The sequence below is a fragment of the Periplaneta americana genome, chromosome 2, assembly GCF_040183065.1.
Source record: "Periplaneta americana isolate PAMFEO1 chromosome 2, P.americana_PAMFEO1_priV1, whole genome shotgun sequence".
In the NCBI taxonomy this organism is placed as follows: Eukaryota; Metazoa; Arthropoda; class Insecta; order Blattodea; family Blattidae; genus Periplaneta; species Periplaneta americana.
The window spans coordinates 147,332,064-147,350,401 of NC_091118.1; the positions used below are offsets into that span (position 1 = coordinate 147,332,064).

General features: G+C 35.7%; 1 protein-coding gene across 1 annotated transcript in view; it reads right to left on the reverse strand.

The window, feature by feature from the left end:
• LOC138695196 (uncharacterized) overlaps positions 1-18,338 on the reverse strand; it is an 80,166-nt gene that overhangs the window by 26,320 nt on the left and 35,508 nt on the right. The window contains exons 12-16 of the mRNA XM_069819655.1: positions 17,474-17,642; positions 16,591-16,770; positions 14,355-14,512; positions 9,923-10,118; positions 1,636-1,742 (exon numbers count right to left, since the gene is read on the reverse strand). Of these exons, the coding sequence (XP_069675756.1) occupies positions 1,636-1,742; positions 9,923-10,118; positions 14,355-14,512; positions 16,591-16,770; positions 17,474-17,642 (810 nt within the window). The remainder of the gene's footprint in view (positions 1-1,635; positions 1,743-9,922; positions 10,119-14,354; positions 14,513-16,590; positions 16,771-17,473; positions 17,643-18,338) is intronic.

Sequence of the window (18,338 nt, forward strand, 5' to 3'; positions counted from 1 at the left end):
TCAGTTTCGGCATCATTCTTTCTTCATCCACTCTTTCCAACACAGTTGATTTCTTATCCTATCTGTCCACTTCACACGTTCCATTCTTCTCTATATCCACATTTCAAATTTTCTAGTCTCTTTTCTTCACCTCATCATAGTATCCATCTTCGGCCCCATAAAATGGCACACTTCACACAAAGCACTTCACTAGTCTCTTTCTTCCTTCTCTCTGTTGTAACTCTTGTTTGTGTTGATAAAAGCAGTTATGTAACAATCTGTTTCAAATATACATTATTATTATTATTATTATTATTATTATTATTATTATTATTATTATTGTTGTTGTTGTTGTTGTTATATCTTTCGAAGATAGTAACTAAAAAAATCGAACTGGAGCAGGGTTTTATTTGTAATGTAATAAGAACTGAGCTTTTTTTCGAACCGAATTAAGAGTATGAAAAATCGTGTCAGCTTCTTCACACGAAATTATTATTTGTTGCAATAATTTCATTCTCAGTTGCGTGAAGCTTATTTGATATTCTCTTCTCTGGTGTTAGACTTCTTTATTCATATGGGTATTATATTTATTATTATTATTATTATTATTATTATTATTATTATTATTATTATTATTATTACTACTACTACTACTACTACTACTACTGCTGCTGTTGCTGCAGCTACTACTACTACTACTACTGCTACTGCTACTACTACTACTACTACTACTACTACTACTACTATTGCTAGGTACTACTACTACTACTACTACTACTACTACTCTACTACTTCTGTTCAAAATTCAGACTCATATTTCAGAATTTTCTCTCGCACCGCAGCGTCGGGCTTAAGGATTCTTGACTCGCACTACGAAATGCACGCTGGTCCGAGTCTTCATAGGGGAAGATATTTTCACATTAAATTTTGGCCAGTGTATGGGACTGGTGTCCACTCAGCATTATGATGAATTAGGGAAGCTATAGTAGGTAGTGAAGTCCAGTTTCGTAAACCTGCTATAACGACCGGGAGATCATCATGCTAACCACACTTAATCTCCGTATTGATTGAGTGATCGTTCATCTCTGCTGAGGCATGTGGACGTGAGGCCAGCTGTCGGCTGGTTGACCTTGGTCCTCTATGGACTGTCTGGCGTAGGAGTCAATTAAAAAAATGGAGAAAGAAGGAAGCGTAAACTGAAAGGTATGAGTTCACTTTTATGTAAAGGCTCTTGAAATTAATTTTAATATCTATGTGAGCGCTAAAGGCAACCTGTCTCACTTCGATCACCCTGCTCCACTTAAGGGACTTAAGTAAATTTACGCAAGATTAGGATTCCCAATTTTATGTTTAGCTTTCTAACAAAGTATTACACAGCTTTCTTTATAAGTAGTTCAGTGTAAGCATTTCTATTACATAGTGCTTAAATGTACTCAACATTACAACCTTTACATTAAATAATTTAATTTCACGACTTTCCATCAGCTCCACAGAAGTACATTATTGTCGAATCATGTCTGGATCTGTAAGCGGGAAAGATAAAAATAAATCGCACTTTGTTTGTCGACACTTTGACTTGTATTAAGTGTTTGAAATGCGAGGTACTACATTGAAGCACGAGGCTAAAATGCTTGTCACGAAACGTATTGCACTCACCTCAACATCTTCAGGATCAGTGATGAACACTTCAGGAAATCCCTGTATCCAAAGTCGAAATGTTGGGCCATATTCCTTATGAAGACGAAGAAACACCTTCGAAAGTTCTGAAGGATAAATAAAAGCCATTATCAGAAACAAAACGTAAGTTATTCTGGAGAAATATTAAAATAAAATTTTATGTAAATATTAGAAGCAGTTAACTTGATGACGTTAACCAGCTCTTAAGGATTCAACCCTTTGATCCGTTTCGTTCTATCTAGGTTTATGCATCAACAACAAACGTCCATACATTTCGAAATTCCTTAACACGTAAGTTAATATATACTAAGCTGTCAATTGAGACAAGGTCTTTAAAAATCGATAAACCAGAATTTTCTGGAGCAGTAGTAGTAGTAGCAGCAGCAGTAGTAGGTCTATTTTATTTAACGTCAACTTTAGGGGTTGTTGAGCATCATAATTCAACATGGGCGATAAATTTGGTAATTGAAATTATAAATAATAGTAATTATTATTATTATTATTATTATTATTATTATTATTATTATTATTATTATTATTATTATTATTATGGCGCCGTGCTGGAAGATTCTGGTTGCCTCGGGAGTATGCGCGCGCATCCAGCGAGAAGGAAGGCGCGGGGAAACGGAAACTCGAGCTTCGGTAGGCGCTGTAACGCGGTACGGAGCGAGGGGAAAGAAAACTACGGGATGGCGCGGAGCGGAGAGAGCAGGGGAAACATCTAGAATCGTATTCCTATCGAAGATTCCGTAAGCCACGCGAATCGAAGATGTAATAAATAAGAGCGCGAGCAGTCTTTGGGAGTGAGTGAGTCAGTTAGTCTTCAGTCAGCCTTCAAGTCTTGTCTCGGACAGCAGCGAGCAAGGTGGACCTGAGTTTCGACGTGCAGTGCAGTGAACTTGAGTAACTGTGGCAGCGCCCAGGCGAGTGCGACGCGTCCGGAAGAGCTGAGTTCGATGTGCAGTGAATTTAAACAGTGAGCTAGAAGAACTAGCCAAGGCAGGCGAACTGTGAATTGAAAACTGACAATTTTGTTCTGCACATAGTGCTTTGTGAACATTAATTGAAATTAGGAGTACATTGTTGTTCTTCTCAATAATAAACGTGTATTATCATTGTCATCGTGTGGAGTGCAATAACTATGCTGTTGCTGTGTTGAGTGGAATATCCATTGTTGTAGGGTGAATTATTAAGAATAAAAGTCACATTGTTGACGGGTGTATGGTGGTGAAAGAACAAAACGTTACATTATTATTATTATTATTATTATTATTATTATTATTATTATTATTATTATTATTATTATTATTATTATTAATATTATTATTATTAATGTCTTCTTCGTCTGAGACATAGCCTGTGTCCCATAGTAAACACGCATAGATACACTAGATATTTAAAATACCCTATCTACCAAAAAGTAATTGGGCACCCAGGATTTTACGTGCTAGATGCCATGTTTCGGTGGCTACTATGCAATGGTATGCAAACAATAATGTTCACCGGTTGGACTGTCCTGCACAGAGTCCTGATCTCAATCCCATTGAGTACCTTTGAGACAAATTGGACCGGCGATTGAGGTTTCGGGAAATTCGACCAACTTCCATTGTCCAACTGAGTGCCATGTTGCAAGAGGAATGGCGACGCATTCCAGTGGATATCCTACACAAACTAGTGGAGAACATGCCTGACGGGGTGGCTGCTGTTATAGCAACAAGAGGTGGTACAACGAGGTTCTAAAGGGGCAAAAAAACAGTGCCCAATTACTTTTTGGTAGATAGTGTATCATTTGCTGATCTGGTACATTTAGAAAATGTAGGGTTTTTTTTTTTTTTTTTTTTTTTATACATTATGGACCTTGTCATTCAACTGGCAATTGATAATGACTAGGATAAAATGTAGATCTAATAAGTTGACCTCGGTTGTGACTATGACCTGAGAATCACATAGGCCTATTGTGTAATATTAGACATAACCAAATAAACATAATAGCATTTTTAAAGCTGGGCAGGGCATGTAGCACGTAGGGGTGAATCCAGAAATGCATAGATAGAGTGAACTTTAAGTAATATCATTAATGTATCAGCAGTTCATATTATTTCATTTAATATATAACAAATCGGCAATTATATTTGCTTTTCTCAGCCATGCTGCTGACTAGACGGAATGATAAATTCAATCAACTGGAGGCATCTAGTGACAAGAAAATAGGAGAAACTGAATGATAACAAAAAGCGTAGATGGTATAGGATAAGATACCTCAGGCCACGGACCTACATAAGCGTATAACGAAAGACGTGATTAAATTTCTAAGGTATCATATATGACACCGAAGGACAGACGAGATTATAATCTTCGTACTCGATCATAATGAAAAATTAATCAAAGAATTTTCGCGATACACAATGCTTAGTAATAGAACTGTGAGACGAACCTAGCGGCAGAAATTATAATGACACTCCAATCCCAGTTTCGTTCTCTCTATGTGCCAGCTTGTATATATAATATTACGTAAGCAACGTGTGCTACGTACTATAGGAAAAACAGTGAATGGGCTAGTATGGCGTAAACATCTTAATCAAGCAGACATTTAAAGACATGTGAACAGTTAGACCTTTACAGTGAACTTGTACCAATGTTTATGCAAGATATTTGACACAACACTGCTAATAGACGCAGTTTATTTTCGCTTATACGAGGTATGAGGAAGAGGCGATATTATTGAGATGCAAATGTTTCACATTAAAATTCTGCGTATTCAAAATAGTCTTGACACACGTTTCATGAAAATTCAACACACTTACGTCAGAATAAAGTGTATTTGGAATTTCCTTTTAAGCTGTTGTGAATCATGAATTACTTGTTATTAGCTTAAAATTTCGGAAAACGTAAATTGCACCGATAGAACGCATAAAGATCAGCTATCTTGGAATGTGGCTCCGTGAGGATTGATAATCAAACATAGAAGTAAAACGCCATTTAGTAATTCCAAGAAAGTCCTTATCAACACAGAGTTTGACCTCAATCTTAGATTAAGACTTTACCAAATGCTATGTCTAGTCAGTATATTTGTATGGTATGAAGAGGTGGACATTACAACTGTCTACAATAAGTAGGATAGAAGATTTTGAGTTACGGATTATCGCTGAATTCTCAAAATGCCATTGACAGCTAGAGTGACCAACAAAGAGATTCTGAAACGAATTATAGAGACCTGGAAGTACACTATTGCATTTTGTTGTGTTATAATTTTGGAGGGGGACACTACGACCCAGCACTGCATTTACCCTCGAGCTAGGGATATTCCCAAGCCACACCGTTTGACTACATTAGGCCCTCGCAACCTCAAGAGTTGGTGAAGCTCTTTTATTAAGGGACATGATGTACGACTTACCTATTTTTTGTAGATTAAGTTGATTCGTCTGTCTCTACGGAAGGAGAATTGTCACTGATGTCATGAATTGGCTGCTTCTCAATCAGATCATGTAGCAATGATGTTAATCTCCCTTGTGCCATTGAATTGCGAAGATTTGTCTTTATGCGGTAGAATGCAGACGGTTGTTGACGGTAATGTCACAATAAGGGAAAAGACCTATAGGTTTATTCATTACGTCTTTGTTTTCTCTTACAAGTTTTAGTGCTTGTATCAGAGGAAATGTTCTGGTACTCATGATCTGCATAGAGAAGCTCTAGTTCTGTTTTCAAACGACTTACTTTGAACAAATTTGGGAAAGTCTTTTGTAGAGTGGCAAGAGCATTAGAAGGAAAAATATTTGAATACTGAAGAAATTTTGAAGTATTGGCAAAGGAGTAAAGCTGAAGCTGTTCAATGTCTTGATATCTAGTGTTAACTTGCATAAAAATTACGTCAAGTATTTAAAAAATAATTGTTTGTACTTCTGAAAAAGTTCACCTTCTGACAACTTAACATATTTCCGCCCTGAAAATTCACCCCTTTCTTTAGCCTTTTCAAAAAAACTGACAAAAACTTCATCTGTTTTCACAAAATCCATCCGAGTTCCATGCCGATTTTTTATTCCAACTAACAAACAGGGCCAACAAAACAATTTTTCCAAATAAGAACTACCGCACAGCCACTACACAAAGCACTTTTAAAATGTTTGGTGTAAGATTTTGAACCTTTCCTTTTCAACTTTTTGCCGATATATTAATAACAAGTGTTGGTTTCCCCGCTAACAATTTTTTTTTAAATATTAGTCGGTTATTTAACGACGCTGTATCAACTATGAAGTTTTTTTTAGCGTCGATGAGAATGGTGATAGCGAGATGGTATTTGACGAGATGAGGCCGAGGATTCGCCACAGATTATCTGACATTCACCTTACAGTTGGGGAAACCCTCGAAAAAACCCACCAGGTAATCAGCCCAAGCGGGGATCGAACCCTCGCCCGAGCGTAACTTCAGACCGGCAGGCAAGCGCCTTAGCCGACTGAGCCACGCTAACAATACATCTCTTTCGTCACCTTCAGTCCATCGCGAAAATGGTGTCTGTAACATGTTACACACTATATCGTTTATAGGATACGGTACATTCCTTGCTGTTAATAAAAATATTTGAGTCGCCACTTTTAAAAATAATTATAAAATTATCACTAAAAATAAATAACTGCTTAGTTAACTTAATCTTATAATATATCGTTTTAGCAAGAAGACGTAACACAGTCACTCTATTCACACCTTTCACAAACTGAAATTAACAGGTACAAAGAAGTGTGAACACTGTGAAAGACAAGGAATTTTATCTCATTGTATTCGCGTGCCATTATTTTCCTTTCAAAAGAGCCAAGTCAGGAGGCTATAAGGTGTTTGCAGCTACAAGAGAAATGTTTAGTCAGCGATTCAAGTACCCTCGCAGACAGGGTCTATAGAAATCTTACAAGGGTTCGTTGGCATGGTTACCCGTTAGCAAACCTGCAAATTGAGAAGCTCTACCTCTGAAAGAGGGATATAGCTGCAATTGTCGCCCTTCCCCACTCTGCGCCAACCAGTAGTGACAATAGGACTAGTGTTCCATAATGCAGAATACCTAAGTGCAGAACATATCACAACGCTGAACGTAAAAGACAAAAATGAAGTGAAATAAAATAAAATATTAAAATACTTGTAAATAAGTGAAGTTGCGCTTAGTAAACAGGTGAAGGGCCGCTTCACGAGCTTCACCCGAAAAACCGCCCCTGCATTAGGGTTCGCTGCGTATCCAAGTCTCCTGGACCGGCCTCCTCAGTGCGTCGGGTTAGCACTCTGGGAAAGCTTTGGAATTATGGCGGAATGGAGATCGGACGAAATGATGTAGGTAGAGGCCTAATATGGGGGAAGGGGAGAACCACGAGAAAAACCCCAACTGCGACTTTGTCCATAAAAAATGTGACTATGAATTTTTCAAATGAAAAATTTTAGGCTTTATTGGGATTCGAAACCAGACTGCCTGCGTGTTATACCGAAAGTAAAAACAAAATATGTTGCATACTTAGAAAGCATTATACCCAACAGAATATACGAATTATTTCGATTGATAATGGAGGGTTTAATGTTTATATTAATGAAATTACGAAACAATGGAATGCTAACGTTAACTATGGAATACAAATAGAAGTACCTCTGATTGAGGTTCTGCTTGATATGTATAGTGTATATGTTATCAGGCAGTACATCTCACTTGACGATATGTGTCGGAGGAAGAACAATTGTTTGTATGCATCTGAAGTCTGATTAGCGTGATATATAGCTAGTCGGAGATGTATGCAATGGAGGGGGAAAAGAACTAATCACTCTACCCTATTATTTCCTGGCTTAGTTGCCTCATAAGTGGTGCCTTGTTGGTATATTTGAGAGATTCAGATCTGTCTTCGGACAGTTGACTAAACGACAAATAGAATAAATAAATTAAACACATAATTTTTAGCATATGATCAATTTTAATAGCAGAATCTGAATATGATTTACAGAAATCCGTTAAAATGTTGAATGATGTAGTCATAAAATTTGAAATGAAAATATCTGCTGATAAGATCAAAATCATGGAATTTCATGGTGACTACTTAGTACGAAGAAATATTGTAATTAATAATACAATTTTAGAAAAAGTGAATACTTTTAAATATTTGGGATGTAGGCCTACTTTATCTCATATGGATGAAATGGATGCTTTGAAAAAAATAAAAACTTATAAAAAAAATATAAAATTCACAGGATTTATGAACAGTACTTTCAGCCACCGGCGTAGCTCTATCGACTAAGGCGCTTGCCTGCCGATCCGGAGTTGCGTTTGGGCACGGGTTCGATTCCCGCTTGGGCTGATTACCTGGTTGGACTTTTTCCGAGGTTTTCTCCAAACGTAAGGCAAATGTCAGGTAATCTATGGTGAATTCTCGGCCTCATCTCGGCAAATACCATCTCGCTATCACCAATCCTATCGACGCTAAATAACCTCGTAGTTGATACAGCGTCATTAGGCCTAAATAACCAAGTAAAATAAAAAAACAGTACTTTCAAATCCACACTGTTGGAACAAGTTCGGCATTAGAGGCAACTTCGTCGTAGCATTTGTTTCGAAGACCTTAGCAAATATGACAGTGTGTTTTATTGCACCGATAAATCAAATCTGAACCTTGAAATACGTTTTTTTTTGTTGTGGATACAAATACTAAGTCGCCCCAGAATATGAGGCAACTTCAGCAAATCTAGCATCTTTTATTCATTTTTGTGTTTAATTCATTCCTTCACTTTTTGTAAATTCTAATATATATATATATATATATATATATATATATATATACATATATATACCACACGGATTTATCGTTAAAATTTTAAAACATAAATTGCATTTTTGTTGGATATATACAATGATTGTTTAGCTTAACGTGCCGCACTTGCCCCGACCTCCGCAAAGACCTGTGAATGCTTTCGAGTAATTCTGGATCGTTCCTCATTTGCTGGAAGACATCTAAAATCCGATGCTGCAATTCTTTACGTGTGGTGATGTCCGTTGTGTAAACTAGGCTTTTTGCATGACTCCATAGACAAAAATGCAAAGGATTTAAATCCGGTGATCTAGGTACAGGTCCTCCTCTACCTATCCACCGTTCAACATATCATCTGTTTACATATCGTCTCATACTTAGAAGGAAATGGGATGGGGGAAAATGCTGCGTACGTACGAAGCATGAATGTTGCCGCTTTTACTGTATTCAGGCATAATGAACCAGCAAAAAATGTCATTATCTCGTAAACGGTTAATTTTCGGATTCATGTTTACTGGAACTTTTTTGCTTCTCTTCGTTTTTACTTCTCACCACTAAATTTTCGACCATCACTTTTGAAACACACTGTGTTTGTTCAGATTTTAAAAATGGGTTTCATCCTGGTAATGTAGAAGGTTCCTTTAGCAGCAATAAGATTATTAGCGGCAGATATGAAATTTATCTTCCTCTTAGGGTGCGTACACGTTGGAGCGACGATAAACGATAAAAGAAGCAGCGATGCTACATCAGAGAGAATTGAAGCATGCATTGTCATTGAGGTGTGCATATTGGAGTAACGATAAAAGCGAAGATACACGATAAAAGCGACGAAAAAGAAAAGTTCCATTTTCTTCGCTCTTGTCGTTTATATGATCTCTGATTAAGATAATATTAATGTGTATAATTATCGGTTGTTATCAATATATCCGAATATTAATCGATTTATTATTATTTCGGCATATTAAATTAATTATTGTAGATATTGGCAAATTGATCAGTTGTGTATTTATTCGTCATATGTTATGTGATCACAAGAACCAATCACAACACAACGAATTTATACTATCTTTGGGATGAGAAACGGGTTTAATTTTGTATAATTTAAGTTATATTAAACTTGAACGTAGCAGCTGATATTTCCTATATATCTTCTTTCATTAAGTAGATGCATAGAATATCTTCTACTGATAAATCAAAATGTTCACTTCTCGCGTCCTCGTTGCTCCGATATGAACACTTGATTCTTTGATTATACCAAAGCGTCGCTAGATCGTCTCTTTTGTCGTTTATCGTTGCTCCAACGTGTACTTACCCTTAGAGTAACACTTGTGTAAATTTTTGTGTGCTGTCTTAAGTACAAGCTTTGCTAATTACAAAATGACCTTCAATGGAGGATTTAACGTTGGTGTACAACCTCAGGAATGCAGTATTAATACAAGTACAGTATTTGTGTTCCAAAAACTAGTTTTATGATAAATTAATGAGTAATTTTGTGTACTTACGTGTGTCTGGAACCATGAACATGAAGATGTTGCCGAATATCGGCAATGGTCTTGGTCCTGGTATCCTGTTTATTTTCTTGACATCGGACTTCCTTAACAACCACTTGAAGTCATAGTAAAATACAAGAAAGAATAAAGCGATTGACAAGCAAAAGATGCTACCCAATAAGGCTAACACGTAGTTCAGCATGTTGAATTATTACTTTCGAAGGTTTATTCACACCTGAAAGGAAGATAAAGAATAATTAGGCCTATTATGGGCGAAATAAAGGAAATTTATTCAGGCTGACCTGTTCGTTGTGCAATTCTAACACATAGTTTTTAATCACAAGTAAATTATACGATCTGATGAGATATAATATACGTGTAATGGAAATATACTGGAATCAGAACGAGCTATTTATATCCGAACGCACACTTTCTGAAGACGAAATTACAATAGAAAATCTCATTCCACGTGGGGTTAGAACGCTTCAGACCGCCCAACTTCAAGATAAGCGTGGAATGAGATCTCTGCCATTGGTTGAATAGAAATTATATTTCTCTGCTCTTCGGTCGACAATGTTTACGTCGCCTGTCAGACATTATGGAACGGAGTATAGTTAAGAAATTTCACTTCTACAGTATCTCTCCATCATAAGAAATGGACAAAGAGAAAACCCGACAGGAGTATGAAAAAAAAAAAAAAATATATATATATATTTTTTTTTCAGTGGAATTAAGAGTTTTTGACTACCTAACTAGTATAGGATGTTCGAGAATTCATTACAGTTTCTGTTACAGTTTTATTTCGCCTACTGTCATTACCGCGTTGCAACCTGTAAGTAACTGCCAATATTTCATTTCATAGGTCTTTATTGTATTCTTTAGACCTTCCGCCGGCATTTTAATCTCTATTCTGGATCTTACAAGCCAATTCCCATATGGGAGGGATAACTCTTTTGGATCGCACACAGACATGGACAATGGAGGGACTTCCCTGGTGAGGGATCAACTCGAAGCAAGGACTACCTCCTGAAGACAACACGAACACATAGGCTATATAGACAACGTACAGAACGTTCGGGGTAGGTGGAAAGTAAATTCCGATCCGACATTCGCCTTGGCGAGTGAGGAAAAGCTGGAACAAACCTACCCTCTTAGCGCGAAATTTATGAAATCCTTAACTTTTTTTATGCAAAAGATGTACAAAAAATAGAAACAGAGAAAAATGGGGTTAAATTTTGTATATTATGCAATACAATATCAGAAACACCCTATGTTTCGCCATATTTGGTTATATGGTTAGACCATTTAAATAAGTCTAATTTGGAAGATAAATATATAAACTAGGTAATCGTATAAAAATATACTGTATAGACTATATAATAAAACTTTTCAACACTTGTATAATTTTTATCGCTTGTGTATAATACGCGTAGCCTAACACTAACTATATACACAGTCTGCGAATAATGAAGTTAGGGGAAAAACCGAGGTATGGCCAGACCTCTAGGGCCGTATTCATAGACATTCTTAGCGTGGGCTTCGGGTGAATGATCAGCGAACTAACGTTTTTCGTATTCATAAACCAATGTGAGCGGTATAACATGATATGAATCCTGTACAAGTAATCAGTCGATAGCCGGGGCTAGTTTAGCACGCTCGTAGCGCGGGCTAGCGAAATGTCTATGAATAGCACCCCTGTTGCCTACTTGAGGCTTATGGGCGGCCAAAGGGGTGACTAGTTCGCTCTTAGAATCTAAGCAGTGATGTGGAGCGAGTTTCAAGCCTCCCATTAAACGGTAAGCATGATTAGCCGCGCCTGGAGCGAACTAAGGTCGAGATGAGATGGTAGCTTAGAACAGTGAAGGCTTTGGATTAGAATAGTGTCCGTCTGTATAGACACAGGAAGCATTTTCCCATGTTTTACTTTATTTCTATTTTTTTTTCCCGTATTACATTATAAGTGTCGGCCTGGTTGGCACAGTTAGTATAGCGCTGGCCTTCTATGCCCGAGGTTGCTGGTTCGATCCCGGACCAGGTCGATGGCATTTAAGTGTGCTTAAATGCGACAGGCTCATGTCAGTAGATTTACTGGCATGTAAAAAACTCCTGCGGGAAAAAATTCTGGCACACCGACGACGCTGATATAACCTCGGCAGTTGCGAGCGTCGTTAAATAAAACATAACCTTTTTATATATGTCACGTAACATATTTTAAGGGCTGTCAAATAGGAAATGAGACCGTATTATGAAACTAGAAGGTTCAAATATAATTACGAACATGAAAACAATAAAACTGAATTTTCTTAATTTTTCACGATTATTTCACTAGAATCTCCCCTTGAAAAGGGGAATAAATAAACTCTTCATAACATTAACGACTTCAGAATCTGGATACATGGCCCTAATGAGTTCACTGATTATATAATTTTATTAACCTGGAGACATGAGATAATTACTCTGTCTGCCATTATAATTCACTCTGGCTCCAGTCCTAGCTGTTTGGTTTGGTTTTGGTCCAGGAATGCCATATTGTTCTTAGACTCTGTAAAGATGTTTGACCTTCTTTACTTAATATAAATAAATGATATCCCTAGATGTTTATCTTTGTGGCGTTTGTGTGTTAAAGGTATAGATTTGGAAACAATGATTTAATAATCAAAATAGAGTACCTAATACAATAAAATCTTGAAGTTAAATTCTACAATAAATTGAATTACTTTCTTCGTAAACATTTTGTGTCTTTTATAGGAAATCAGTGGTTTACATGAACAAATTATTTCAAATTACAAATACCTGGTTACTGTGTGCTAGACTTCTGCTTCAGTCTTCCTTGTAGACTGACAACTCGCTAGTGTGTAGATTCATGTCGTCAGCTCACTCAGAAAAACATATAAATCGCAACGTCACTTAACCAATCCAATATTTGTAAAACAAACCTTTAAAGTTGAGTGTTTACTCATGAAATACTACGAGACCACATCAGCTGCACCTTGCATAATTTAATAGAAAACTAGTAATTGATTTTTGTTTGTTGTACACTAGTCATACCTATAGGTGAGTAATGTGGTATTGTGGTACCAATTGTTAAAAAATACACATACACCTATATGTAAAAAAAAATGTTTTGGTGTATCCAGTTATGAGAAAGGAGAAAAAGAAAATGCATTGCACAATTTTCCTCAGGAATTGAGAGATGTGATGAAAAATAAATCACGAAATCGATGTCCCAGTGATCTGACGAGAATCGCAGTGCGAAATTCCATGTCGCTCTTCTACGTAGAAAATCCGGAGTTACGCTCGGGTGTGGGTTCGATTCCCGCTTGGGCTGGTTACCTAGTTGTGATTTTCCGAGGTTTTCCCTAACCGTGAGGCGAATGTTAAGTAATCTATGGCAAATCCTCGGCTTCATCTAGTCAAATACCATCTCACTACCTCCTATTTCATCGACACCAAATAATCTAGTAGTTGATATAGCGTTGTTAAGAACCAACAAAAATATAAACGATATGTTTGGTTGAAATGCATAATGATAAAAGAGCTATTTTCGTGAGATAGATTATACGTCATTGTAAATTATATTAACAAAAAAGTACAGCGTTGTCAAAAAACCAATAAAAATAAAAACTGTACGTTTGCTTGAAATGTCTATAGCAATATAAGAGCTTTTAGGGATTATTTTCATGAGATAGACCACACATACAAGCTAAGCTACATAATTCTGCACGTACAGCTACCCACATATGTGTAGGCTACATCTTGTATTTGAAGGGTTCAGAGCCATAGTGGGCCAAGTGCCATTAAAGTTCAGTGAGTACCATAGTTTGATGAACATTGACATATCATTTAGTTTTAATGTATATGCTTTATTTTACTTGCTATATGTTTCCATTGAATTATGGTAATAACTTCATTTTAATCCTTGTTTTCTACGGTTTTAATAAATGGCGCTTGGCTCACTATGGTTCTGAACCCTTGATTTATCCGTTACTGTAATAAGGCTAGTTCTTGTTATTGGAAAGGAAAAATCTAAGCAATATGAATAAAACTTCAGGAATATGAAAATATATTTCATTTATTCTCTTATACCAGTAAATAACATACATACAGATTGTTCTTTAAATATAGTCTCCGATTATTAAGGAGCTGATACGGGTAACAGAGACAAGGACATGGGAGTGCTTGAAGAAAATCTGTTAATTATCTCTGTCTATTGTAAATTCCAGATGGTACAATATCATCTATTTTAACTTATTTCAATTACTCTTTTGTTTGAAATTGCCATTGCAGTGACTTTTAAATTCTTAACATAACACTTAGTATTATTTAGACAAATTTCTATGCTTTGCTTTTTAAATTGTCCTGCAAATTAAACACTTGAATGTAGAATTGCTGTTACTAGAGGTATTTACAAGGCCCTCATGTATTCTGCTTATTAGACAAGTTATGCTCGTGGAATTACTTTAATCCTGAGACTGTGTTTCGGTCTAAGAATCAGTTCAAACATTAGGTTGATGTCTTCTCTCTTATCCAGTGACATGAGTTGGTATTTCCTTAAAATGGAAGATATTACAGTCTTTTCTTCCATGATTGCAAAGCGTTGTCCTGTTAAGAGTAAAAAACAACATAAGTGCAGAATAAATAGACAATGATTTATCTTAGATATTTAAAATAATGAATTAATGATTAAATTATGTATTCAGTATTTATTTATTTAACCGGTAGAGATAAGACCATCAGGCCTTTTCTACCCCTCTACCAGGGGATTACAGCTACAATATTAAGAATACAATTAAAATTATAATTTCATTTATTTATTTTATTGCTAGAAGTTTGAAATGAATACAAGTAAATAAATACAATGAAAGATAAACCAGCCCACTCCTGAATGAGTAAGACTCGTGTTCAAGAGGGGATTCCAATAGAGACAAAAATAAAATTAAAATTGAGAGTGAATACAGATTAAAAAGTGTTTAATATGTTTAAACCCAAACTATAAATCCAATACAATTTTTTTTATTAATTTGGAGAGGATTTGTTTAATAATCTGGGACCTTACATTTAATATTAAATTTACAATTACAATAAAAATCAAAATACCATGACGTTATCTGATTAATAAAAGCTAGACAATTTGTTGTAGAAGTTACGAACAAAGAAAGAATATCTTTTACTGAAGTACAAATTGAACCTGGGATAATTATACAGAGTGATTCACGAGGATTTACCGTCCTTTACGGAGCTTATTCCCGAAGACATTCTGAGCAAAAAAGTCATATAAACATGGGTCCTATTCTCAATATTTATAGAGTTACGTTTCGTTATTGGAACGCATTGCTGTGAACGCGTGATCTTGGTCAGCGTGCAGTCAGCAGCCAGCGCGAGCGCTAAGGAAATCAAAGATAGCCGTATGCAGTTACGTACAGCGACGAGTGCCGTTCACAAGCGTGAGGCCAAGTGTACTCAAGCGGACGGCGACATTTTTCAAAATGTGATGTAAACTCTCCAAGACTGCAAATTAGAATGCAAAATTGAACTGCAAATAATTAAGTCGGTGGAAGTGGTGTGATTTGTAATAATTGTTGTGATAAGTGCGTAAGAATAATGTAATTTTCTAGTTAAGAATAGAAAAAGATGTGTGTACGAAGCAACTAAGGAGTTCACAGCACATTTTTAACTTCATAATACTTGCCAATTAAAGAAATGGTACTTCCGAATGGTTCATTCTCTATTTGTATTATTCTTTTACCTTCAAACTAAAGAAAAAACTTATTTTGCAAACAAATTTAAATTAGTGTAACTCTGAAAATATTGAGAACAGGAACTATGTTTATATGACATTTTTTGCTCAAAATGTCTTCAGAAATAAGCTCCGTAAAGGACGGTAAATTCTCGTGAATCACCCTGTATAGTGATGAAGTTATCGGAGATTGAAATATTTTATGCTGGAATAAGAAAACTATTTACAAGGAGACATGTCTGAACGAGTTTAAATTACTGACCAGTGGCAGTGCATAGGTGGTTTTATGAGACAACCAATGTGATAATTGAAATTGACTTCAAAGTTAGCAAGGGCAAGAGTTAAAGAAAATAATAATCAAAAATCGTAAGAGAATTTAGTGTGTTAAGGAAATTATCGGCGTTATTAATGGAATCGAGGTATAGGAACTATTACTGTCATTAATATGATTTTAATTAACATTCTTACATTATTTATTCGTCTAGTGAGATGTGCCTGAAAACCATTTTTATTTTGATTTCGTCCTCAAGGTTACTTTTGGTCGTTTTGTTCTGGTTTCTTATTCCTTGATTTAATGGTAGGTTCTATGTGCACTCGTTGCGCACCATGAATTTAATTTAGAGGTCCTACCGATGTATTAAAAAAGATAAATATGATTATTTTATTTCCAATGCCAAGCACTTGAGAACTAAATAATTTTTTCCCTCTCAAGCTATCTCTACTTAATTCATGCTCATTTTTAATTTGTATATCTTACAGTAACACAACGACGGATGTAGATGTTCTATGACCCGTGAAATAAACGTTGAAATATTCGCACTATTCTCCACCGAAAATGTACCATTTATTACAGAGGCGACATCAGACTCACTAAAGACAAACATTTACATAGTATGAAACCTGATTGTTAAATATTGCAAATAGCATTGGTTGCTACACTTACCAATGCAATTTCTGGGACCAGCGCTGAAAGGGATGTAGGCAAATGGATGCCTTCCATGTGTGTTTTCTGCTAGAAAACGATCTGGATTGAATTCCTCCGGGTTAGGAAAAACTTTCGGGTCTCTGTGCAAAACATATGGACCAATTGGCACGTATGCTCCAGCAGGTATTGTGTAATTTTCTGAAAAAAAAAAAGATTGTAAATTGGATAATGTGTTTAAAAATTAATGTAAACTTTAAGATGGTAACCTGTTATCACTTATGAAGCAGATAAAAAAATTTTTAAAATCTTAAATGAAGAAATACATTCTAAGTACATAAAAAATATCAGTCTCTAGACTGATTTTTATAAAAGGAGCAGCCTTTTAAAATGCCCACTTTGTAAAACAATTCCAGATCAGGGTGAAGCTAACAATTTATTTATTTATTTATTTATTTATTTATTTATTTATTTATTTATTTTTCATTAAAATGTTACTTCGTGTGTGAAAACTTGTATTTGACCCGACTTTGAGCAAACTAGTTTGAGACAATATAAAACTCGTAGCTTCATTGTGTTTATTTTTAAATTTCGCTTCTAAAAGCAGTCTGTTGTACTTGCAAACTTGTTTATCTTATTTTTTCTTCAAGTTAGACTATTTTCAATCTTTGAATGAAATGCAATTTTGGAATGAAGTAAAGTATTTAATTAATTTCTGGGACAGAATTGAATTTGATTTTACAAATAATTGGAGATGATACATTTTGGAGTTGATATTAGGTAAACATCACCTAGGTTTGTTTCGAACAAGATAAAGTGTTTAATCTTATTGTTAAGTAATTTATTACAATTAGCAGAATTTAGGTCAAAGAGTGTTTGAAGAATGTAAAAAATTGCAACTTACTCAATTTCACATCTACGTCTAGCTTCCTATTAAAGAAAGGAACACTAGGGAATAACCTTAGAGTTTCTTTAATGACTTGTTCAAGGTATTTCATCTTCTGAAGGTCTTCAAACGTTGCTTCACGATCCGAATCTCCGAAAATGTCTTTCAACTCATCTACTACTTTGTCCTGCAATCAAATCAATAATTATATTGGTTATAATAATACATACAATAAAACTGTAATAATTAAACATAACCATTTTTGCCAGAAGAATAGCCATATTGAATGTTTTCATATATCCAGTTAGTGAGTGAGTCATTCAATCAGTGTATTCATTTATATAATTGTCAGCTTATCCATCGAAAGCATTTATAGCTATGTTAGAATTTACCCTTCGCGCATTTCAAGATATTTTGATCTGATTTTAGGCAAACATATGAAAGAGGCTCCTGACATTAGGTTGGCACGAGGCAAAGTAAGTTATCTGCCTAGGCAACACCAGAATTCATATACAATGATAACTAGACAGCAGAAAAAAAGTCAAATAAAAGTCATGTTTACGGTTTGCAAGTACTGTACGCTTAGACTATGGCATGAGGTGTGCACGCATCCCAAGTAGGCAGCTACAACACGGTACCGTCCGCAGAGAGCACCACGCGAACACCGAAAACAACTACCACTCTGCGTTCTCAGTCAGTCCTCGTCCGTACGTGAACAGAGAAAATTGAGATATGTAAACATATTCTTCATTTGAGTTCGGTGAAGTGATCATAATGCCGAAGACAGATGTTAAAAAACATAGGGTGTATTCTTTAATACAAGAATATGGTGTCCACATTTTTAGTAGTGATACTGGTGAAACAATTAAATGTGCGTTATGTA